This window comes from Falco biarmicus, chromosome 7, assembly GCF_023638135.1.
Source record: "Falco biarmicus isolate bFalBia1 chromosome 7, bFalBia1.pri, whole genome shotgun sequence".
Classification (NCBI taxonomy): domain Eukaryota; kingdom Metazoa; phylum Chordata; class Aves; order Falconiformes; family Falconidae; genus Falco; species Falco biarmicus.
The window spans coordinates 50,026,693-50,051,530 of NC_079294.1; the positions used below are offsets into that span (position 1 = coordinate 50,026,693).

The 24,838-nt window shown below is 38.1% G+C and overlaps 1 protein-coding gene across 4 annotated transcripts in view; it reads left to right on the top strand.

The window, feature by feature from the left end:
- Nucleotides 1-24,838, top strand: part of SCAPER (S-phase cyclin A associated protein in the ER) — a 165,956-nt gene that overhangs the window by 91,157 nt on the left and 49,961 nt on the right. For all 4 annotated transcript variants that reach the window (XM_056345106.1, XM_056345109.1, XM_056345107.1 and 1 more), the window contains exon 24: nucleotides 19,057-19,172. In XM_056345106.1, the coding sequence (XP_056201081.1) occupies nucleotides 19,057-19,172 (116 nt within the window). The remainder of the gene's footprint in view (nucleotides 1-19,056; nucleotides 19,173-24,838) is intronic.

Genomic DNA, 24,838 nt, shown 5'->3' on the forward strand with positions numbered 1-24,838 from the left:
TTTATTTTCATTAAGATTGTTTTTAACCTGGGCCGTTTCAGTCATCTAGTTTATAGTGCATACCCATGAACAGCTTTTTACAGGGGGCCAAAACAGCTAGCAGACAACAGAGGAAAGAACTGGAGCCAGCTTTGCTGTCACAGTCACCATGTTGTGGTGTTATGGCTGAGTTTTGAAGGAGCACAAATCTGTTCAGTTTTCCCAGGATACAACAAAGCCAGTGTGTCTTTGATGGAGAATGAACATATGATGTCTATAATACATATGGGATATTTCTGTGTTTCAAATTTTTTTAAAGTTCTATGTTTGTAGAACATTGTTCCGGTGTGTGGTAAATGTTGGATTTTTTAAATGATAGCATAGCATTTGCATCTTTTTTTTTACGGATTCATCATGGTCAGTCTGCTGCCACAGTGCTTTGTGTCTTGTAATGCGGTTTTTTGGTCCATTAGGACCACGGTATTTGAGTTTTCAGCTGGAACATTGTGTTCTGTTCTCTCTAACCATTAGAAAATAGTTCTCTTTCGTATCTATGATCAAGAAATCAAGAAGAATAGTTCTGGGAGAAACCAAATGAATGGAATCTGAGGAGGGTGTTGCATCGTTGTGGTTCAGGATTGGAATCTGTAAAGATGAGAGCTCTGATGCTTTTCACAGCTTAGTCAATGCGGAACACGATTGCTAATAGTGTATGTTTTTAAATACTGAACGCTGCCTGGCATGCAGAGGGTTCTGACATGTATTCTGTTAGTTACCTTGAGCTGCTGATCAAGTTTAGTAGTGTTTTTGAAAGAGCTGTGAAGTTTTCAAATTTTGCAGTGTGTTAATTTTTACAAAATTAACTTGTTACTTATGTCAAAGTACTGAAATCATGTTGTTGCATGAAGGCTATAAAAAGATGTATCTATTTTGAAAATTATCTACATAATTACTGAAAACTGTTTCTTGGAAAGTGGTGTTGTATCCAGCCTCTCGTCAATAGATGTTTTCTGAGATTTTTTTAAATGAGATGTGAATTGCAGCTAAAGTTACCCGTTAATTGTTCACAACATTTTACTGGTTGTTGAGTCTGCAGTGGGGAATTAAAAGGTAAATTTGTTACTATTAATAGACCTGCATTATTTTGTTGTTGGTTTTGGTTTTTACCTCCAAAACATTATCACTGGAGAAGTATTACTATATACGAATGTCCTAATCAATAAGGTCAAAAAAGATTGATTTCAATAGCTGTCACTGTGTTTACGGCCCAGATCATACATAGTCATTTATAGAAGTGGATAGTAATTCTCTTGTTAACTTGCAAGTCAAGAAATCAGCAGACACATCTTACATGTCAATGGGTAGTGAAAAGAATCTTGATGGTGTCAGTCATCGACTGAGAGGAGGAGACTGACACTGTTAATTGAATTTCCCTGGAGAGCATAAAAATATACCATAATGTAGAAGGAGGAATGAGGGAGTGGGAACCACACAAGCTGTCAGCCTGTGTGAGCTGATAACATTGATTTACCCTTGCTAATGGCCTGGGTTGAATAAAGAATTGCCCTGAGGGAGGACAGAGTTCACTACAATAGATCCTTGCCACTTACTAGAAATTCTTCAGGCTCAGAAGTCGTCATGCAAAAGTATTCTAAAATAAAATTGATCCAACCCCCCTCTTTTCAGCCATACTGTGAAACATTGCGTTTTTCTTTTGTTAATAGTTTACACTGACAGGAAAATGTATTTATACAGTCTCACCAGGGAAGTATTTGTTTTACAAACCATGAAATAAAATGCTGAGCTGCTGTTGTAATTGTAAATAAGAAAAATAAATACCATTAAATTTCTCAAGGAAGGGTTGTGCAGCTCATAAGAAATTCCATGACTGTGCTAAAAAAGCATTGAAGAGTGGGGGTTTATAATATTTATGCAAACGTGAATCACAAAAAAGCCATATACAGAAAACTGGCAGCCATGTCTCACTGGGTTTTGTCTTCAGGTAGAATTGAATCAGACTAACAGTTCATTTTTGGACTTATCTTAATCTGTTGTGTTTCGTAGTAATAAGTAAGGCTTTTTCTCACTTCTGAGCTTCTTTTATAATGTGAGAACATTCTATGATGAGGCATGCCTGCATGATTGTTGTGGTCAGACTTGCTTTTGCTTTGCATCCCTTCCTGGTCAGCTGGATGTAACCAGGTTCTGCACTTGGAGCCATGTGATTTCACCAATATAGCAAGAGTTTGTTTAAGGTAAAGTAAAAGGTTTTTATATCGGTGTATCCTCTAGATACTAAAGTTGAGAAATCTGTCTCTTGGGCAAAGATGCATCTTAGGCACACTATTTTTTTAATTCCTGCCTATTGTAGCACCATACCTGCTTCTCATTAACACAGAATTCATAGGCTGCTGCCAGTTCCTCATGCAACACGGCAAGATCTGCAACTTTCACTTTGAATCCAATGCAAGATTTGAGTGCTAATAAATGAAAGAGTTATTGCTTTGCTTCACACGGTTGTTAGATCTCCAGATACATCTTGGTATGTCCACATTGGCTTACTTGAATGAAGCCCTACAACCACTAGAAGTATTGTGCCCTATGCCAGGGAAGTATTTGCAAGTAAGCAAGTTGAAGTACGGGCTTTGAAGCTCTGACATGGAGTATGGCCATTAATTGCCTAAAACCTGTGGTTCACACGTGCATTAATTAAACAAAGAAGGTACTATAAAGTCATAAACCACCGTGTTGTTCCAGTTTCAAATAGATTTGTACCCCTTACGTCATATGTCCTTGCATATGTTGCTAGCAACATCCGGCAGGAGGCACAAACCCCGGTGGTATTGTCGGGATGTATGTACAGCATGTGCTGCTAGGGTGCTGGTTTGGGTGTGTGCTAGGCTATTGGAAGGCAGTCCTTGGGTTTTGTGCATAGTCTCTCATCCTTTCTGGCAGAAATCCTGGGAGGGAGATGTATTTGCCTTCACCTGTACTTTGTTTAAAAGTATATTAAAAAAAACAAACACGCACACAGAGACATAACAGCAAAATGTATTTAAACGTTACCAGAAAACCCTGGCCTGATGTTGGCAGATTATCGTATGGGACTCTTGAAGCTCTTAATAAGATCTGATAACACTCAGTTTGAGATCTCCTATAAATGGGCCTTTGATGCTAAAAGAAAAACTCCTGCACCCTCTTGAAGAAGGCAGAGCTGATGTTTGAAACTGCAGGACTAAAGAAGGTTTCTGCCACAGTTGTTTTGATTTTATACCTGTTCATTCCTTGATGGTCTGCTTTTACACATCCATTACCAAGGGCAGCAGTGTTTCAGCTGTGTATGGAATCCCAGATTAGCTGCTCAGGTTTGACTTGAGCACTCATACAGAAATGTTCTGTCAGAGGGAACACTTCAGAAACCAATATATTTAAAGCTCTGTATCCTATTACTGTGACTACATGTACAGTTTTAAGTTGCTTATGCTTTCCCTCATTGTATAGAATTTCTCATTATACGTTTCTTTCCCTTGATGTTTAGAAGCGAGATTGACTGATTAAAAAACCAAAACTGTTTTCTGCTGCATAGACATTATACTGACTGAAGCGCCCATATTTCTAAGGCTGTGAACCTGACCTGGGTCAGAGGTTACTGCCTCTCAGATGGTCACCCTTAGAATTGCTGACACATCACTTCCCTAAAGTTCTTCCTAAAATTTGGGGTTTAGAGGGTTTTTGAGGGCCAGGTTTTAAAAGTCCTGCTTTTAAATGTTTATATATTCTAGGTGATTTTGGTAGGTCCGGGCTAGGCAGAGATGTCAGACACCATTATTCAGAGGAACGTGGCAGGATGCTGCCTTCAGTAAGGGCAGTGATGAGCAGCTGAGGGTAGTAGCCTTTTCACCTGGCTCAGCTGTGGCTAAAACACTGCAGTTAAATCATTTTAGTTAGATTTGTACAATGCTCACATGTGACATTTAGACAAGCCCTTAATGTGTCTCCCATCTTGGCTGGGAGTATGACACAGAGATGCAGTATGATTGTGAGGGAACCTCGTTGTGGTTTTTGGAATCCAAGTGCAGCAGTTGATCTGCTCAACTGGAATTATTTTTATATGCTGTTTCTCATCCAACCACTACTTTGAAAATTATCTTTATCACAACACAAGTTACAAGATTCCTTTAACTAAGTGGTTTGACGGAAGATCTTAAGAGATGCTTCTGAAGAGAGGGGTACAGCTGCAGGAGGAGGATGGAGGTTTTATAGATGTCCCTGCCTAAGCAGACAGTACAGCTGAAGCTCACATCCATCACAAGGCACAAAGCCCTAACAAACAAGATTTCACTGGTTCTGATGTTCATAAAACTTACTACGATTTTGTACAGTTTTGAGGATAGCTGTGTCCCTACTCTCCTTCAGGTGCTCTCGGTGCTGTGAAAATCCAAGTGAAAAATAGTGTGCCCAAATTAAGTTGTTAAAATGTGGAAGTAAAACGGAACCAGAAGAATAGAAGGGGAGACTTTTAATAAATTGGGCCATGGCGCTTGTAATTACTTAGGAACTCTCTTCATACTATGTATGAAGTCTATGTAGCTGCTTTGCAGTAGGCTACATTTCAAGATACTTACTTTTATTGCTAATTCAGAATAGTAGCATTTCAGTGAGAAGAATATACTTTGTTAGAAAAAGTGTGATTTTGTAACTGAAAAAATGTGTGAATCTGAGCTATTAATTGACTGCAGTCTTTTAATACTTCTTTTTAAAAAGGATCTCAATGCTTATGACCTCTAAAACGTACTCTCTCAGTGACCATTAATGGTTTGTTTTGTGCCAGGCAATGTTTTTGGTTTTGTATTTTTTAGATAGATTTTTCAGTGTCCTGCTTCAGCAGTCGTGATGTCAGTTATTTACATTTCAGGAAAATGTTTGTCATAGCTTTCAAATACATGGGGACTGTAGACAGACAGTGTTTATCCCATTGTAAAGCCTGTCAGAAATGGCTGGCTTTAACAACACGGTCAGGCCTGGAATTTACATTTTATTCTCTAAACTGTCAGGCCCACTGGGTATGCTGACCATAGCCAGTGTGAAGATTAATAGGCCAGTTTTTGGAAGGCACACTGAACTGCCAGGCTGGCTACTCCAGATTCCCAACCACCCACCCCCACCCCCGATAAAAACTCTGAATCACCATAAACTGAAAAAAACAAAATTAAAAACTGTTTTAAGAACTAAGGCATGGAACAAAACCAGCGTTACATGGAACACTTGTAAGCTTTTGTACCGTTCATGAGAAATGTCTTCAAAAGTTTCTATGGACATGTAAAATTGTGTGTGTGTGTGTGTGTCTATAAGTATGTATATGGCATGTACATACAGACTAAACAGATTTTAGAAGCAAATGCTCCACGCTATAAATACTCAGTATGGTTACATATTTAAGTATATTTGAGAATACAGTGGGAATTGTGATTCCCAGACTCTGACGCATTTAATTCTGGTGCTGCAAGTATTTGTGAAGCTGGCTCAAGCACCTAGGTAGCTGCATGTTTCTTCTGTGGCAGAGTAGTGTAGCCATCAAAGAGAGAATTCAAAGAGACTGAATATAATGGCTGGATTTGATTTTTCAAGACCAGAATTCTGGACCAGCTGAAAGGCAATAATGTATCTTTAGGCTTTCCTTAACTTGCTCTTGATTATATTTTAACTGGATAATGCTGCACATAATCATTGTTACATTTAATGAGTATTAGACAAGATACCGTAATTTGATATCAAACTTTTGAAGGAAGTTGAATTCATAAGGCTAAGGAAGTGTGACATAAGTAGGTAGTGTGTTTTATGCTAGATTATGTCACTGGAAAAATCATACTAGCTTTAAAACACACAGGCCATAGCGTAAGTTTTGTGATTTATTATTTAATAATTGAAGAAAACTCTCAAGTGTGAATTAGAAGCAGCAAATTTTAAACCTAAATCTTGGCTAAAAAAAATTGGTCCAAGTATAACTTAGTTCTCTTAATCAGCCAGACTCCCTAGAAGCAAGGATGATCAGTATCTCTGAAGAAAGCAGGGGTGTTAGCAGGTGGAGCAGTGATTCAGCGATCTTTTCATAATTAATAATTCTTGTATTTGGAGCATTGAAATTCAGCTGAGAATAAGACGGTAGCAAAAATTTGTGGTCCTAAAACAAACGGTGGTGATTGTTTTTCCACATAACATTATTTTGGTTGGCTTTTATGTAGGAAAAGGGAGGGATGGAGAGAAGATGGCAATAATAGGTGAGTTTGGGAGTTGTGAATGGGATAGATTCCTCATTTCAGTAGCAGAGCGTTTCTGTAGCCAAGCTACAGTCACTAGTTCAGGTTGTTAAAGAAAACTACCTCTCTAGAAGAAACCCAGCGTAAAGCTTCATACATGGATTCACTGAAGGCTGAAGAAATCACAGGAGGTGTCAGCTTATCTGTCACCCTCTTACTATATCAGAAAAAGCATCGTAGGGTATTATATATGAAAGTGAAAATTACTTTTTTAGTGAATTTACTAAGTCATGGACTAATGGCTTTATCCATATTACAGCCACGTTGTCTGTATTTTGTGGTCTTAAATATATATACATGCATACACCCAGGGGCACCTTATATGTGCGTTATTTAAAACCAATTATTGTATATAGGCTCACAACTGATCCATCTCTGTCTGACTGAAGCTTTAAAAAGTTATTTTAATATTTATGTTTAAGCATTATTATAGTAGTGAAAAGCTTGGTCAAGATACAGAAGTTTTATAGGCGTGTTCATGATTGAGAGGTGTTTGTATTTTCCTTGACAAGGTGATTTCTGCGATGCAGCCCACTTCTGTTTTCTTGTTTACTCAGCATCTCCCTTTTCTCCACTAGAGGACACTACTTGCAGAAGCAACAGCATGTCCTTTTAATCCTTAGAAGTTATAAAGCTATTTAGAAGTCACATATTCTTTTTGGAAGAAAAATGCTTGCATAAGATTTTAATTTAATTAATACTGGTATGACCTCTAAGGCCAAAGGTGTTATCTGCTAAATTAATTCGCATGTTAATTCTCAAAGTCCTGTGTTTAGTTCTGGCAGTGTTCAAAACAGGCTTTAAAATATTGTTGATCTGTGTGTTGGTCCCAGTTTTGTTCAGTTTGAGTACTCCTGTTGGAGCATGCCTTCATCTTTCTGACACCGGGGTCAGCCAATTCCGTGGCACTTCACACGCTTTGAAATTGCACAGCTTTTTTCCCTACTGAGCCTGCTTATAGCAGCATGTCTCCTGCTTTTGGCACGGTAGTGTATTTACATAGGTAATCAGTATATATCCTGTCAAGACTTAAATGTGCAGTCATACAGGGTGTTCCATAGGAAAAAATAGAAATACACACATGCACAGTATTCCATTTAAAAAAAAAAAAAAAAAAAAAAAAGTAGCCACATGCCCAGTTTAATAGGTGTATTTATGAGTCAGTGTTGTTTGTGCTGTGTACATTTTATACTAATCTGTAGTGCAGATGGAGGTGGCCAGTCGCTAGTGCTTGAGCAGCAGTTCAGCTAGGCTGCGTTGGCAGCAGTGTGGCAGGACCAGCAGCAGGGCTGACCCCTGGCAGCAGCTGGCACAGCAGATTCATGGCTGTGGTTGAAAACAAGCCGGCAAAGGCCCCCGAGTGCCACATCAGTCCTGCACCCTTTCCACCTCCACCCTTGCTACGGTGCAGTGGGACCCTGCGGAGCCATTGGTACTGTCATGTTGTAACCTACTGCCTTTGCCTTATGTATGTGATATGTGTCTTTTGGCTCTTAGCCATGTGAAGATTTTGATACATAGTGCGCTGGTTTACACCCAAAAGCCACCTTCTATATTGGGCAGAGGGCATTTCATGGCCAAAGTGTTAAAAAAATAAAATAAACTCTGACATACTGCCCTAACTCTGCTTTCATCTTTGTTCTTTATGGAAGTAATTGCTTCTCTTACTTTTTTATAGATAATCAGAAGTTAAAACTATAAGGTTTGCTTTAGCTAAACATATGTTGTATTTCTGTACAAAGAATGGATTAATTTTTTAATCCATCCATTAATTTTTCAACTTTGTATACTCCTGCAGCAGCCAGGTCGAGAGCTATAGTGATGTCATGTGACAAGAGGTCATTAATCCAGTGTAAAGCTGAATTCTAAAAGTTTAAAAATTATTTAAAGTAAAAATGCAAACTTTATGAAGTGTGCGGAATTGCAGAACTTAACAGTAAGTCTGTTTTGCCAGCTAAGACTAGAATTCAGGCCCTTTGACCTCTGTATTTTACCACCAAAAATCTAATAGTTTTGCTAGCACAGAAGGCAACATATAGAATTCTGTATTCATGCTTCCTTTATTGCAAATGTTGATTGAGCCTTTAGCTATTCTTAGGAAAGAGTAGAAGCTGAGTTCAGAGCATAAACTCTGGAACTGATAAAGCAAGTACAATTGATGGAAAATCTGAGAAGTAAGTAACCCTCCTCAAAACGAGGTCACTGTTTTAAACTGTTTAATTGGGAGATCACGGATTTTTAACGTATACGTGTTCAGCGCTGAGAGCCAGTGGCACACAGTGCCACTAAAACTTGGTTTGAAGCAGGTTCAGCAGTGTTCAAAGCCTGGAGTATGGGATATTGTCTTGTATTTGCCATCTGAATTGCATATGGTCCAAACTGCTACTGGTAGTAGAAGCATGACCTGATCTATCAGTGGCAGCAGCAGATTTGATGGTAACAGCACTGTGGCTGTGAGTTCAAAGAGCAGGCTCTGGCCAAACATGGGAGGAGCTCGTGGGACAGCATTTCCTACCCGAACAGCCTTTCCCCGGCACTGCCAGGAGGAAGTCAGTAGCTCAGATATGTGTTGCAGGTTGGATGAGGCAGCTTTATGTCATCAGTAATTTGTTTGCCCAGAATTTCTATAATCTGAGAATTAGCCTTTTTCTCGAGATGAATATGTAAATAGGAACTTGTTACTGTAGGTCAGCCACAGAGTATTTTTTAACTTGTTTGCTGGAAATGGTATTAAAGGGCAAGTTCATTTCACAGATAAGGTCTGCAGCGTATTTAGTTCAAGATTATTTGGAAATTAATTTACTGTGCATAATGAGTGTAGCTGAAGACTGCTGTGTTGATTTCTGGTTCTGTGGGATGCAGCTAAATAGTAACTTGCAGTGTGCTTATTCTGTACTCTTTTGTGGCTTTTTGCTGTCATATCAGGCTTTTTTTTCCTTCTACATCAGTTTAGAACTAATACATCATATCAGAATGGATATAATGGAGATATATACATTCCAAGGTGTGCAGAGTTTCTTCACTAAGCATTTACAAGATAAGAAATATGTTTTAATATCATTAGAGGCACTGATTTCTCAGTGATGAGAAAATGCCCTATGCAGTCGCTTTTCTGCTGATGGGCAGGTGCCAGTTTAGAGGTCATGACAACTTAATGATTATTACAGTTTCTAAAGAAATGGAAGTTATTTCATTTAGTCTGTTGGTGTATCTGTACATATATTTTCTTGAAAGGATTTTTAAAATTCTACATCTGATTTGAGACCATCACTTCTGACTTGAGAACACATCACCTAGAGGTCTTTGTTGTCTGTTCTCATGTTTGCAGTACTTGACAAAACCCACGTTATTAATCTGCCCTGCAGTCCTTTGTTGCTGTCCTGTAGATGGGGTAATGGGCAAACAGTCCAAGAGGTTACAAGAGAGTACCCAAGGCAATCAGTGTGAAAGCTATGTTTAGAATTCAAGTGCTCTTGAGTGCACTACAGGGCTTTAAACAACCATCACTCCCTCTGTCTTCCTCCACGTAATTTTATTATCTTTAGTTTTGCTTGATTGCACTTGTTTTCATAGTTTAAGTTCAGCAGAAATCAGGTCTGCTTTCTGGTGGTTGAAGGGTTTCAATAGCAAAATGTCAGCCATAAAGGATTTAAGATTCAGCGTTGCAAGAGATCTGTAAGTTTCCTACTCACTGGACAAGTTCTTGTCCAATAAACTGCTGACAGAGAACAGGACAAGATCACATAACTGTGCTTTTTATATACTTGTTTGGAACTTCTGTTTATGAGATTATTCAGAAAAAGTCGGATTGACCCTAACTAATGGAGCGATCTACGGAGATCTGGGAGTGGTTGTTCCTGGTATTAGAGACTTAAACCTTTATCCTTGCTTTCCTCCTTTAATTGAGGCACTTACTAGATGCCCTGTTATTTATAAATGGACTAAACATTTATTTTTAATAAGCACGAGTGCTGCTGTGCTTAGTGCTGTCTTTCATGATACTATAAGGACAGTTCTTATTTTACCGGACAATATTGGCTGTTTCCCATTATGCTATTTAGCATGAGTGAAAGCATCTAAACACATAACATGGAATTAATTAGTTTACCTGTCTTTCCTGTAGGGCTTTCACTCTCTCTTGGAACTTCACAAACAAGACTGTAAGGGTCCTGTCTTTATCAACAGAAGTGTTAATAGAGTGCCTCTGTGTGATTTTACTATTGAACTGAAAAGACACTGCAGAACTTGGAAGGAGAGCGTGTAAATAAGGTTCATCTGATTCAGTGAGATATATAGTGATTCAGTAAGGAGCCCTAGCCAGTATGGTTTACCTTACATGCTTGGCAGAACTTTGGAAACAGAAGGATGAATAAAGTGTAAAATGTGCATAGACGTAAGTTAAATTTATAAGCATGGGACCCTTAGTGTTTGCAGGACAGGCTTAAGAATCAGTTTCTTAGTAGTGATACTGTCCCTAGGCCTGGACCAATTTTAAGTCGCTTGACAGTATTTTTTCTTGTTGCATTTGAGTGATATATAAACTGCTCTCTTTTTCATGCTTTATTTTTGTTGTAGTTCAGTATTTTGTCTTCCTTTAAACTAAATATATGTGAAGTTGCAGTTAGTATGCCTTAGCTATTAAAGTGAAAAAACAGTGTTATCCAAATGGCTTAGATGCTGTAGGCTGAGCTCTACAAGGAGTGTGCACGTACTGAATGTCAACTCAGGGGGTGGAACACCTTCTGCGAGATAAGGTCCGTGAACCAGCCTACCACCTCAGATGTTAGGTAACCTCCGTCTCCTGGACAAAGCCAGAGACTAGTCAGTATGGCCTGCACCCACAGAAACCAGAGGAGCTGCCTTATCTTTAAGGCTTCAGAATTCGCGCTTTGCTTTGTGGGCTAAGGTGCGAGGGAGCATTTCTCAAGGCCTCCTTTCTGCGGCCTTGCACAGCATTACCTAAAGATCTTAGGTGCTTTAACGTGTAAGCGATGCGTGAGGGGGGGTGTTGATACAAATATATGGTGAATATGTCCTTAATGTGAATGAATACCTCCCCGCAATGGTATGCAAATGCTACTGAACCAATTCTGGCTCATGTTTTAATCCTAAACTAGTTTCCCATTGACGTTCAGTGCTTGAAATTCTATTCTGGGTGAAGTCAATCACGTTTGAAAACCAGTTTGAGATTTTCAGATGGAATGGGGTATTATTATTATATTGATTTCACTGGAGAGAAGTATTACAGGAAACAAAATAATTCATTTTTAATAAAAAATGTTATTTTGGTATATTCTACAGTGATTTTCACTATATAGAGTTTTATGTCTGGAGGACTAATCAAAGAGCATAGATTTTCTACAGTCACAAATGTATCTGTGGTTTGTATGTACATGTAAATATACTTGCTTATTTAAAGGGGGAGGTGAAAAAAAAAAAGGGAGGAGCCAGCCCAGGATTCAGTTGTCAGGTTTGTTTTTCTAAGGCAGCTTTGAACTGCATTTCTTAGCCCCAGGCATTTTAGATAAAATCTTCAAACACTAGATAAAAGGAAAGAAGAAAATTCCTAAGACTGATTTCAACTATATTTTACTAATTAGTTATTCTTTCTTCCTTCAGCAAACAGTTTAACAAGTATAGAGTTTTGCAAGTTCAGTGTGTTCTTTCAGAAATAGGAATCAGAATGTTTCAAACTATTTGGGTTCCATTCAGAAATATTTCTTCTGAGCAGTTTAGTGCCTGCGGTTTGTTCAGATGGGCTTTCCAGATCAGCTCCTTGTTGGACATAGTAGGCAGGACTAGCAGAAAGTGTCCTTTTGGCTGATGAAGGAAAATACTGGGGGGTGTGTGGGTTTTTTTAATTACATAAAAATATTAATTGTGGAAGTTTGTCTTAGGGGGAGGGTTTACACCAGGGACTTTACGTTAGTTCAAAAAGATTTGAATAGTTAAAATGCGAGGTGCTAAAGTTACATAGAACTGAGATGGTAAAGCTGACATTAAATCATTTCAGCTCTTAAAGCTCTGTGTTATTTCTGATTCTGCTCTACTTATTAACTAATAATAATACTTTAACAGGAGAAATGTATGGAAGTGAGTACTTTGGTCCAGGACATTGGATTTCACCCAATAACTGTTGCACCAAATTAATAAATTATGATTTAACTGGGATCATATTTTTCTAGGAGATAATCAGGTTTGATTTAAAAACTTAAAGTGATTGAGAGTCGACTATATCCTAAGTATATTATGCTCATCATTAATTTCTCTTGGCATTTAAAAAAAAAAAATTATTCTTACCTGAACTCATCCAGTTTCAGCTTCCAAATACTAGCTGTTACTGTGCATTATCAGAAATCTTCTTCCCATTCAGGTACTTCCATGCTTCCATCCCATCATATTTTTACTCTCCCCAGCATATACTCAATTGTACTTCTGTTGTGTCTCATGGTGAGGCAGGTTTCTCTGACCTCATATCTTCTTTTTTACAAACCTTCCAGTTTGCCAAATGTCCTGTGTAAAGGGGAGCAGCAGCGCAGCTCAGAGGTTTCGGCCTCGCTCCTGTCCTGGAATGTTGTACCTGGAACCCAAAAGCTGTTATTAATGACGCTCACTTTGTTTCACTTTATGTTACTTTGTATTGTCCACTGACTTGTACAAATAAATCAGAGATTTTTTCCATTGATTTGGTTTTATTTCAGAAGCATGCAGTTTATATTATCCAGCTGGTTTTATTAGTTAAACCCCAGCAAAGTAACAGCACAGGTCTGTCGGCTGTTTCACGTATTTCTTTGTTGACCATGTTAGGTATGATGAGGCATACGTGCAAATCACTGGTTTTTTAGCTCTGTGTATTTTTCTGTACCAAATGTCAGATAATGAGATGAAAACATTATTTTGAACTTTCTGTTTAGCCTGCTAATTTTCAAATTTGCCAAACATACTTCTATCATTGGGTAAGTGGTGCTTCTGAAGGTGCCACAGATGCCATACCCTGATAAAATCCACCCTATCTTGTTAATGAACACACAAACAGTTGTTCCCCATCTGCTGCCTCTGTCTGAAAGGTTAGGAAGCCCTTCCTTCTTGATCACAAAGGACATAATTATTGTCTGTAGAGGAGTCAAGTACAAAGACAGTTCATCCAGTCTGACCGCTACTACACTGCAGGCCACCAAAGATTAACAGCTGCTTCTCCTTTGATTAGGTTAGGTAATAACAGTTACTTTAGTTAATAATTGGATGGATTCCCAGGCCATGTAATTCAGGTTTAGGCTGTCATTTTTTGCTGGCATGTGGCTGAGCTGTATTATTGGAACGGAGCCTGTAATCCTATTAGTCAGTTGTCACTCAAGCCATAGGAGAAGGGAGAAGGGGAATTCAAATCCATTAAGGTGTTGTAACAGGTAGGTAAATAAGCTGGCCACATTTGCCCAGCGTGCAGGGAGCTTTCTCAATTAATTCTTGTAATTAAAATTAATCCTTTTTTAAAAGTTTGTTAAAAAGTGTAGTTTGTAATTAATCCATAAAATGGTTGCACGATTTGTTTAATTTATTGTTATTTCTGTGTAATTTGCCACACATGCATTAGTGTACACATGCTGTCTGCTGAAGTTACTTGATTCATGCACTGTTCTGCTGAAGTTGATTGCTGTGTGCTCTAAATAAAAAGTTCATAATGGTCCAAAGATGAAAAATCCATACTTAATGTCATATCAGCTGTGTTGGCTTTCCTCCTGTATAAACAAGATCACTGTATTTCACAATGATAGACTTGAGAGGGATAAGGGAAACAAGGCTCTTTTCATGTACTGGTTTTGAGTGCTACATCTGCTGTTCTGAAGACTGTTACTGTTTTTGTAATGGTTAAGACACATCTAGGTGGCATCCCCAAGGTTTTTATGCTGCCTCCTCTCCCTGTTAAGAAATGTGTAATGACAGTAATAATTATTTTTGCCTACATGTTCATTTATCCCTGCTCTCCTGCGTGACCAGGCAGTTTCAGAGCCTTGAAATCCTTTTTTACTTAGAAATCAAATTATTTTAAAATGTCACTTGAAGTAGTTGTGAATTTCTGAAAATGTGTAAGCAAGTCAAATTTTTACACACTGCTTGAAAACCAGGTGTTTATATATTTTCTGTTGTTCAAGAAACTTGAATCACATTATATCAGTAGTCTCTGTTGAATAATGTTCCCAATCTAAATATGCAGCCACTCAAAGAACTGTTTCTACAGCGAAATTATGAAATGGATTTCATAAACACCTAGCTAAGTAATTTGAGAGACTAAGTTAGAAGTCTGGAGGGTTCTTTCAAGCAGCAAAAATGTGCCATACTGGTTTATGCTATTTTCAAATAGGGATTTCTGTCATTTTTCATGCTCAGTGCCTTGGGTGCTACCAGAGTAAATGTCATAGCTACCTGAGTGGGGCTTTCATTCTGATGCAGATTCAGTTGGGGACCACTTTCAATAAGAATATTATGTGAGTAAGGGCTTTGAATAACTTAGATGCCTTGATCTACTTCTTTTGAATTTCTGTTATGTTTTAATGTTACACGTTACGTATTGGCTAATGTTAACCTTTAGCGCTACGGAACATGAAGTGAGTTTGGATCATATTTTGAAGGTTATAAGTTGATTTTGAAATGACAAATTGGATGAGATAGCCTGCTTCCATATGTTTATGCTTTAAGAAAGGTTTCTTCAGATGAATATATATAGATACTTCAAAATTTGAAAATCACCCCAAGTACGAATTAATTCAGACATATTTTTAAATAATTTGTTATTATTTGGCTGTTGTACTAAAGAGAATGACAATGTTTTCCAACACTGGGGAAATGTTACACTGTTCGCTCCTTATACGCAGCTCATCAATATGAGGTCTGGTACTGTGGATAGCTGAGGGACTTGCCTGTGCATGATTCCTACTTTTGCTGTTTCTTCCAGTAACACAGTCACACAATATTCACTCTGAAAACATCAGTAATGCGGTGTTCAAGTGACTCTTCTGCTCCTTTGTGGATAGGGCATATTTTCCCTTCAGTTCCCATGACCTCCACTGACCCAAGGCCAAGCTCAAGGAGCTGTGCCTGGACCTGGGATTCCTGATGGCAGGACACTTGCATGGTGACCGAGGTCATTCACAAGCATGGTACACCAGCAGTTACTTTGGTAATCAACATTGTATTTCAGTAATTGGGTTAAAAGCTCTTGGAGTTCTCAGTCTTAAAAGAATCCTTGGAGATAAGTATATTAAATATCATGCCAAAAGTAGTTTATTCCTAATCCCTGAGTGGCAGTTTTATAGATCTTTGTATGCATGGTGAACAAATACTGCGCTCGTGTGTCTTTCCCAACTTTGCTGCTTGTTTGTTTCTTCCTTTTATTGAAGGTTTTCCCCCTCTCTATTCCATGCACATGGTTAGGAATTTTTTCCCCTGATGGCAGAGCATCAAAATGCAAAGTAATTTTTATGGGTAACCTAGAGAAGAAATTAATAGGACATAATCCCAAATCATATAAAACTAGGAGAAATTACAAACTTGCTTCTGCTTGATACAAAATGGTAGTAGTAAAGGAAGTTCTTTAAAATGTGAATACGTATTTTGCAAAGTACACTTGTAATTTAGCAAAGTGTAGACAAAAGTGAAACAGGCACCCTGAAGAAAGTCTGTCTGTAAAAAAAGTGATACTCCAGATTGAAGTGGAAGGAGAGCATGTACGAAATCAAACAGCTTCAAAAGATTAGTATTCATTTTAAATAGATATGTGAAGATCTCCTCTCAGAACAGGGAGACATTACAGCTTTGTTCAGTGTGGCTTTGATGACTGGTTTGGAGGGAGGGGGGAAGTTTCTTCCCGAATACTTCGTTACTAGGTATTTATGGAGAAAAGAGGAGTTCTGGAAAAAAATCACAGACAAGAAAAGTTAACATAAAAAAATCAAAGAATGGGTTAGAATTAATGAGTATATAGAGTTGAGAAGCAAGCTGTGTAGGAAAATGTTAACAGTGTACGATTTCAAGAATGGAGTAATTACTAAGGGGAGAAAGAAAATGAGTGCAATAAAATGAGATATAACTCCGAGTAATGGGATGAAATAGAGAAAGGGCATATTTGGTCTAAATGACAGGAAAGACTTCTTCACCACCAGAGCTAATAGGTTGTGGCATAATCTCCCATGAGAAATAGGGAAAGTGAGAAGTGGGAAGTGCTTGGCACGTTTAAAACTAGAATAGCACTAACAAATATGCTGTAGCAAATAAATCAGCAGTGTCACATAAAAGTCTTTCTCATTCGTGCGCTGTGGTGCCAGCATGCCAGTCGTATGCAGAAACCCGCGTGCACATTCGTCTGTACTGGTTACGCGTGTATGTTGATTACCAAGGAAAATGCACACTTGAAATAACAAAATCTCTCTTTGCACTCGTGAAGTTTTAAAGTGGAGAGAAAGTTGATCTGTTGGAAAGGCCCCAGGCTTTGTCTGAGGGTGCTGAACCACTCTGCAGCACTGGTGGGGCAGGGGAGGAAGGGGAGAAGGTTGGAGAACTGGGGCCGCAAGCCAGGGTAGTGCTGTCTGCTTGTGGGGGGACTGTTGCTTTGCTCTTTGGCTGCCTTTTCCTTACAGCTCTGTCAGGAGGCTGGTGGCAGCGTGGCAGGCAGGCAGCGCGTGCGGCAGGTTTGTCCCAGGCGCAGTGGCTGTACCACCTTGGAGCAGAGCCCCGGCCCTTGGTCTCCTTAGCTGGAAGCAAAGAGGAAGTCAAAGAGGAGTGTATGAGCCAAGCTCAGCATTAACTCTTCAGTTAAGGCACACTTACTGGGCTAACTGACTAAAATTGACTGCTAGAAATTATATTTATCAGTTAGCCTGTAGAAAATCAGTGGTTGATTATCTTAACTGCTAGGTGAATTGGCACACAGATTTCCGTTCGAGTCAAGTTATTCTTTTGAAGTTAACCTTTTGGCTGTCTAAAAAAATCTACATGCAGTTCATATTAATTGTGGAAATGTTTTCTTTTTGAATATCTGACTTCTCTGTTTGAACAGTTTTTCTGGAGGCTGGGGCTTAAATAGAATATAGATGCTTGCTTGGAAGAAACAATGGAGAGAACGTTGCATGATTTTAGAAAGATGTAAGAAATACACTTTTGTGTTTACCTTTTGATGTCTAATTCTCACAGGGAAAAAATATTTCCCTTCTAAACCATATCATATCTCACTCAGTTACATTTCTAATTGTTCAAAGAAAGATTTAGTTGCCAGAATCACTAGGGGGGCGTTCTGTTATATGGTCTGTTACAGTATAATACATTCTTTACGGACTAATAATGATTGTATTTATAGAGCAGTTCCCATTCTTTCCTACATACCAAGTGCTTGCAGCATTGGGGGAGAAAAAAATGATTATTTCTTACTAACTGGAATATCCTTATCATTGACAAGATCAAGATGATTAAGTACAAGGTGCCAATAAAGTAATACGAAGTCAGCAGCTGAAAAGTAGGGAAGAAGAAGATCTTACTTGCTTTGTTTTAAACAGTGGGAGATAAAACCAGTTTTTCAGGGAAGGAATAATGTGTTGTAAGTTCTAAAATACAGGATCTGCTCTAGCAAAAGCTCAGTCATCTGCAAACTGGAAGGATAATGGTAAGATGGTATTTAAAGGTAAAATTCTGCTAAATGGAAGCTCAAAGAGGACACCTAGATTAAAGAGAAGCTAATCTAGAAAGCTAGGAACACAAGACTAGTGTAAATTGAATCTTTCAATTTATAACCAACAACTTAGCATAACAAGTACAAAACAAGCTGGATGTGAATGTCATACCTCAAAGCTAGAAGTATTCATCTGTTCTGCTGCATTCTGAACAAGCTGCAGGCAGTGGATTATACAAAGGACTGGGGGGGTAATAAGCTGGAGCTGCTAAAGAGATAAACTACAGTCATCTAGGTGACGTTTTCAGGCTTCACCTCTGTAGTTCCCCATAACTGAAGCACTACCAAAAATCACATCCAGATTTTTAACCCGATTCTTAAACTCCAAGCAATTAATGTGAGAAGACAGAACAGCTAAACAACTTGGATCCTCAACAGCATCTGTCGGGCAACATTTCTGTCTTCCCAAGATTAAGGATAAAGTAAGACGTCTGACTGGTGACACTGTCAGGCTTCCTTCCAGACCAGCAACTTAACTTACAGGGTCCACAGTCTGTGAAATAAGTAAGCAGGTGTCATCATCGTAATGATGGTACTCATGTTTTAAAGTGATCTGCCTAAGCTGCTTTATGCATACCATGGACAAATCGGGGAACTAGCCTGGAGGTTGCCGTTTTTCCAGAAAGTTTATAAAAGAACAGGAGGCACCCACCTTGAGATTGTCTATGTTCTTTAAATTGTATACAAAGCAATAAAGTATAGCTTCAAAGATAACAGCAACAGATAAAGATTAACTTTGTTAAAATCCCTATAACTATGTCGTTACAAAAATACGGTATTCAACTGTCCTAGCTTTATGATATTTGACACTTATATATGATCTTTGGGGGAAAAGCACCTGAGAATTTCAGCTTTTGCTTAAATAATACTCTTCCCTGTGCACTGGCAGTGAAGTGCTTCTTTTCAAGTGATCAACGTGATAAATATATATACTAAGGATTTTCTGTGTTGACAAAACTCAGGACAATTGTCTATCAGGCCTATCTTTTATGTAGAAATTTCTTTAATTTCTGTTGGTTCTTCTCTGTGTTTGTGTTTACCTAGAACACAGCGGATCAGATAGCATTTCGGGCTGCAGGAGGACTGACTGCTCTTGAAAATGTTCTTCAGGCGGTGACTTCTCCCACCAATCCGAATGCGGTTTCACGGATTCCTTTTAAGTAAGTATGATCAGTCCTTCATTTGCCACTTAGAATCACCAGAATATTTATTTCACGTCTGCTTCTTCACTGATTATTCTTCTCATAGTCAAGTCTTGAACTTCAAAGAAAAAAAAATCCTGCCGTACTCTACACTGCCATTGAAGGTGAAAGATATTTCCACTCAACCTCTGGTTTTCTGACTTGGTGATTTTATTTCTAGCTATGATATGTTTTGGCATGCCTAATTCTACAAAGTGAGAAAAGGGAGAACTATATTAAACAGAAGAGGAGACACATACCTTTAAAGTTAGTCTGTAAAGATCTCTAGTGGGAAGTGGGGAATTTTTTTAAAGGGTTGTAATTCAGTGGAGTCTTACTGCTTTTAAAATGAAAGAGTTGTAAGATACTGCTAGCTGAACAGGCTTCTACAAACAGGTAAATCAAAATTCTTGTGGATTAGAGGAATTCCTCTTTATAGCACTTAACAATGGAAGGGTTTAAATGTCTAATCCCTAAAAAAAGGTGACTAAACAGCATGTCTGCAAAAACTGATAACTCAAAAGCATGCTTTTTACCCTTTTAACCATTCAAAAGCACTTATGTGCTTCCAGAGCAGAGCTAGGCATGCTTTTAGTACAAGAGGAACCAAGCCCATGATAACCTGTGGTGTACCATTGTCATCATTTGTTTGTAGATATAATTTAATATTGTAATAATTGGATTTTAAGCACTACCTTGTGAGGGCTGGGATTAAAACTGCCTGTTAATATGTTACGGGACAGGTGTGAAGTGCAAGGGAAGAACACCAAGGAAAAAGCATGCTTTTAATGTCTTAACTTTGCTCTTCCAAGAGAATAGAATTCCTACCTTCCCACTAAGTCCTGCAGAACACACTTGCTGCAAATCCAGCCAGCTCCACTGATGAACAATCTTGAATTGGTCCTATGGTGAGCAGCTCAGCAGCAGCCTTTGGACTCGTTAATTTGCAGAGGCTCTAATTCTGAGTTATCCTCGTCAATGTGGGATAAACTTTGCAAGGGAAAGGACTGCACTTAGTGGCCACATAAAACTTAGCTTAAAATTAGCTTTAAATTTTTAGAATGTGCATCTTTTATACATCTTCAATTTTTGTTCTTTCATTTTAGGTATAGTCTCACTTTGGCATCCTTTGTTGAGCAGGTTTGAGAATATTGTCTTTATGTTACTGAAAACATTTTGGTTTAAGTTTGTTAGACAGTATGAGGATGGATTAGTTCTCAAAGGAATTTGTGTGCTGGTAAATAAAGCCTCATGTCAACTACGTTTGTATAACAGAAAAAACATCCAAGGCGATTTATCAGAGGTTCTCCTCTCTGTGACAGCTGCTGTCTCTCACACCTATTTCAGACCAGTATAACTGGTTTCTCAGATTCCTGAACCTATTCATGACTGAACTATAAAAAGAGTTTCTAAGTCTTTGAAAAAGTCTTTAAATGTTGTTTTATTAACACAAGTTTTCAACTATCTGTGTTTCCAAAAGAAATATCAAGGCAGAAAAGAGATTAATGTAAACTAATGTGACAGCCTTGCATGTTAAAAAAATCTACTTGAAGAACTTGGCTCCACTACTGAAATACAGCGTTTCATTCAACTTTACAGCAAATTGCGTTCTCCAGTTCATAGGAATCTGAAAGTATTGTTGTTTGGAAGTTATACATCAGGTTGCATGTCATTTAACACAGGATCTTGCTTTCTAAAGCTAACTGCTCTTACAGTTTTTTTCTGCTTGAGCCTATCTTAGAGGGTCTAGAGTCTGCTGGAAGCGTCACGGTGGACTTGATGTTGCTGTGTGTGATGCAGAGCCTCCTCTGTTGCTACTTCTGTGGTCTTCTTTCTGATAGAGAGCATACTTTGTGCAGAATCTGCAGTTCAGCTGTCTAGAGCAAGCAGTAGTTCCAGAGGGTGGGACTTTCTGAGAGCACTTTGAAACAGCCACAAACATGGCTAGTTTACAGAAACCATGTTAATGCGTATTAGTACGGTCTCACTGAAGTAGCTAAGAAATTCTTCTAATGTGTTGCTTTAAATACAGAATGTTTGAGAGTGTTTCAAAACCAAAGAATAATCCTAGAATATTTTTAGTTCTTTAAATGAGGAAGAACATTTGTGTAACTTTTCTTCTCATGTGATTTTTGAAATGAGTGTGAAATTACTTTTCTTTCTTTTGTGCAAATACAACTTAACATCCTGACTTTTAAAATTTCAATCTAGCGAAGCAGCAGATTTCTCTGTTTAAAGACAAAGCAGAGGCCTGTGGAAAGAAGTTGAATTAAGACCTCTCATGAATTGCCCTCCAGTCTTCCCATAGCCAAATGTGCTTTGCTAAAGGACACTACTGTACTTAAGATTGTTTGTGTGCTCTTGCAGTGTTTAACCATTTGTACTCATCTTAAATTGGAAATTTGTTGTTTTGTGATGAGGATAAGCTATTTACAAGTAGGTGAGGAGATTACATGGGCTATTATCTACATCTCTCTTTCTCCAAAATCCTGGCAGTATGGTGCAGCTCAGAACTTTAATCCCATGTCTACAAGATAAAGCTTTATTGTCAGAAGATTTAACAATATGCCTGTTGTTTTGTACTACTTCCAGATTGGTAGTTAGCCCAGCAGGATGGCAAACGCTGTGAAAAAGATGTGACGTTTGAGACAGATGATATATTTGGTGCTGGAGCAGTTTTTCTCCCCTTTAAATAAATCACTGAAAAAGGAAAAGAGAAAGCAGTGTATTATAGCAAGTTTTATTATTGGTGTTAACATACAAATTAGTGTCTAGCCGTGTTATTTCCTAAAGCAGCGTTTTGCAATTTGTCTGAATTTGTTCAGTTCTCCACAAAATAAGACATACTCAGCAGAATTTCGAGAGGCTTCGGAGTCTCACAGTATTTTTCTTATGCTTCTGCTGAAAAGGAAGTGGGAGCTGTGCAGTGAAACAATGTGTTGACTCAAGACCAGAAGATGCATCTCATCCCGTGTGTTGCATTGCATATTTGCTATGGGCAACTCGTTTAGCCCCTTTGTGCCATGACATGTTACTGGCCTTGAAAATTGTAACAGATCTGCTAACAAATAAGGCTTGTAGGGTTTGTTTAATTAACATTTGTGAAATACTTTGAGTTCCTTGGGTGACCAGCATTTTTAAATAGAAATTAGCAGTTGTTGTGTAAGGAACAATGGAGGACTTTTGTTACAAGTTAAGACATGATTAAAGTCAGTTTTATTATAATGTATCTTCTCTGTTCGTACAATATTTTGTATAATTTATTTAAAGCAAGCATTATCAGGGTGAAAAACCCGGAACCATAATTATATACATAAAAAGGAGAAAACAGTGCCTGCATAATATTATGGGTGGTATTGATACAAATTATTTTTTTCAGTTAGAACTAATTTGAGCTGAGAACTGGTTTTACAGCTTGTTCTTTGTAATTTTTAGTTGGTTTGGTGAGCATGCATTTCTTAAGCTACGCTGTTAGTGTTCATGCAGTTCTGTAAGATTGCTCACACATTTTTTTATGTAAAGTACAAAACAAGCTTTCTTGTTTTCTTCTGAGGGTTAGTAGTCCCTCTAGAGAAACATTCATTGAAAACCAGCAGTTTGTAGAAGGACATAAAGAAACTGTAAAGCAGATGTCCACTGTGCAAGGTCAACATCTGAAACCTGCAGCATCTGTCTCTTTTCATGATGTATGTCTGTCTCAGAGCTGGATTTCAGGCTCTCAGAGCTCAAGATATTCTTGAGCAGTGTTGCCTTCCCATGCAATATAGGAACAAATTTTATTGTTGAATTGAGCTTGGTGAAATGTCACAGAACTGTAGGTTTGAGAGCCAGATCTTGCAGTGAAACAGTTGATAAGCTAGGGACTGGAGAATTCTGTAGAAGACTTTTCAAATGCTATCACACCTGTAAATGTTGGGGTAAATTGGTTGTTTGTCACTTGTCATCAAATAGTTTATTCATAAATACAGTAACATTTCAGAATGAGACTGATTTGGTTTTGGAAGTGTCTTAAGGAGAATTGATGTCCAGTTTTGTCTTCTCTCTATTAATTGAGACTAGACTTCAGCTGGGGCTCATTTTTTAAATGGATATCCTTAAATAATGTAAACCACAGACAAAATAGTAATTGATTATGAGTCTTTGAGGGTTCCTGATTGTGTAATGGGCCCTGTGAGTGAAGTATAAAGGCCTGTGTAGTCTTCGAGAGGTAAAATTGGTATTTTTACCTAAAAATCGATTGTTGTTGTTGTTGTTGTTTCAATCCATATTCTTACTGTGGTGGCTCTTGAACCATTCCACCCTACAGCCATTCTGTGCACCATTTTTCAGTAGGAGGTCACCTCCCATTTCTTCTCAGCTCAGCTTTTAAATGCCAGTACTAAACACTTTTTTCCCATCAGAGTGCTGCGTAATATTCAAACTGGTTAAAAATGGGCAGTTCACTGCTGAATTAGCACATCCTAAACTTGATAATGTTTAGGTGTGTATTGCTTTACTACCAAATCAAGATTCCCGGGTTATTTTCTTCATTGATAATCGCGTTATATTAATTTATGATCTTCAGAAGTTGAAAGTATTGTGAAAAAGCTTTACGCTTGAAACGGGTTAACTTGTTATATGTTGATGATTCCCTGATTTTTATAAAGCAAAAGTTGGAGTTCTTACCTGTATACCCTGGTGCGCTATGGTGGGTTAGTTTTGTGTGGCTGGAGCTGTTGCTGCCCCAGTATTTTAAATAAAAGTAACAGTTTGTCAACTTGTTTATATCAGGCAAATTGAGGAAAGGGAAGATGTGCTGGCATAAAAGAAAACCATGTACATACATATAAACTGTTGAGATCTAGCTTGAAAATGTTGATTAAAATGAATCCTCTTCCTATTTCTGTGTAGTCATGTAAAATAAATATAACATACAGATACATATTTTTGTCTAGTTTAAAGATGGATTTCTTTTTTGGATCAAAGTTTGTGTACCATAATGAGTGTTTTTATAATTGGATTTACTCCAGAGGAAAGCCTTACATCAGAGGGCAGACTTACTGTGCGGTTTGAGTATACACGCTGTCTAACATAGCTTTAAAGCTGATTTGCGGGTGTGATACAAAGTTTAGTGCAACATCAGTAATCGATAAAGAGCTGCTTTATGTGAGGCTCATACTTCACTATTTCGATTGATTTTGATGTGTCTGGAGATAAAAGTTTTGGAATTAATAGCAGTTAGAACTTCCAGCAGGGAAAAAAAGGCGATGAGAAATGTATTGTGCTTTTCATCCCACAGAGTTTAGCTGATGGTTAAATAAAGTTCTGGCTTGACATTTGCAGCAGTGCGCTTGTCTCAGAGGCCTTGTGCAGAAATGGTGACAGTTGACAGCTGTCGTTTCCTTAATAAGATTAAAGTAAAGAAATTAGTTGTGCTGTCTTTAATCTGCCATTTAACACTGCAAACCACCTGGGGACGACTTCTGTGCTGACACTTCCAATTTTGAATTAAAAAAGAATTGTGGAACCGAATCATAGTTCAGAGCGTGCCATGATTAGGATGTATTTAGACGAACTGTAGTTAGCAAGCTTATGTTATCAATTAAAAGAACCCTCTTTATTGTTGTGAAAAATTAATTTGACATCCATTTGCCTACACCACCTTT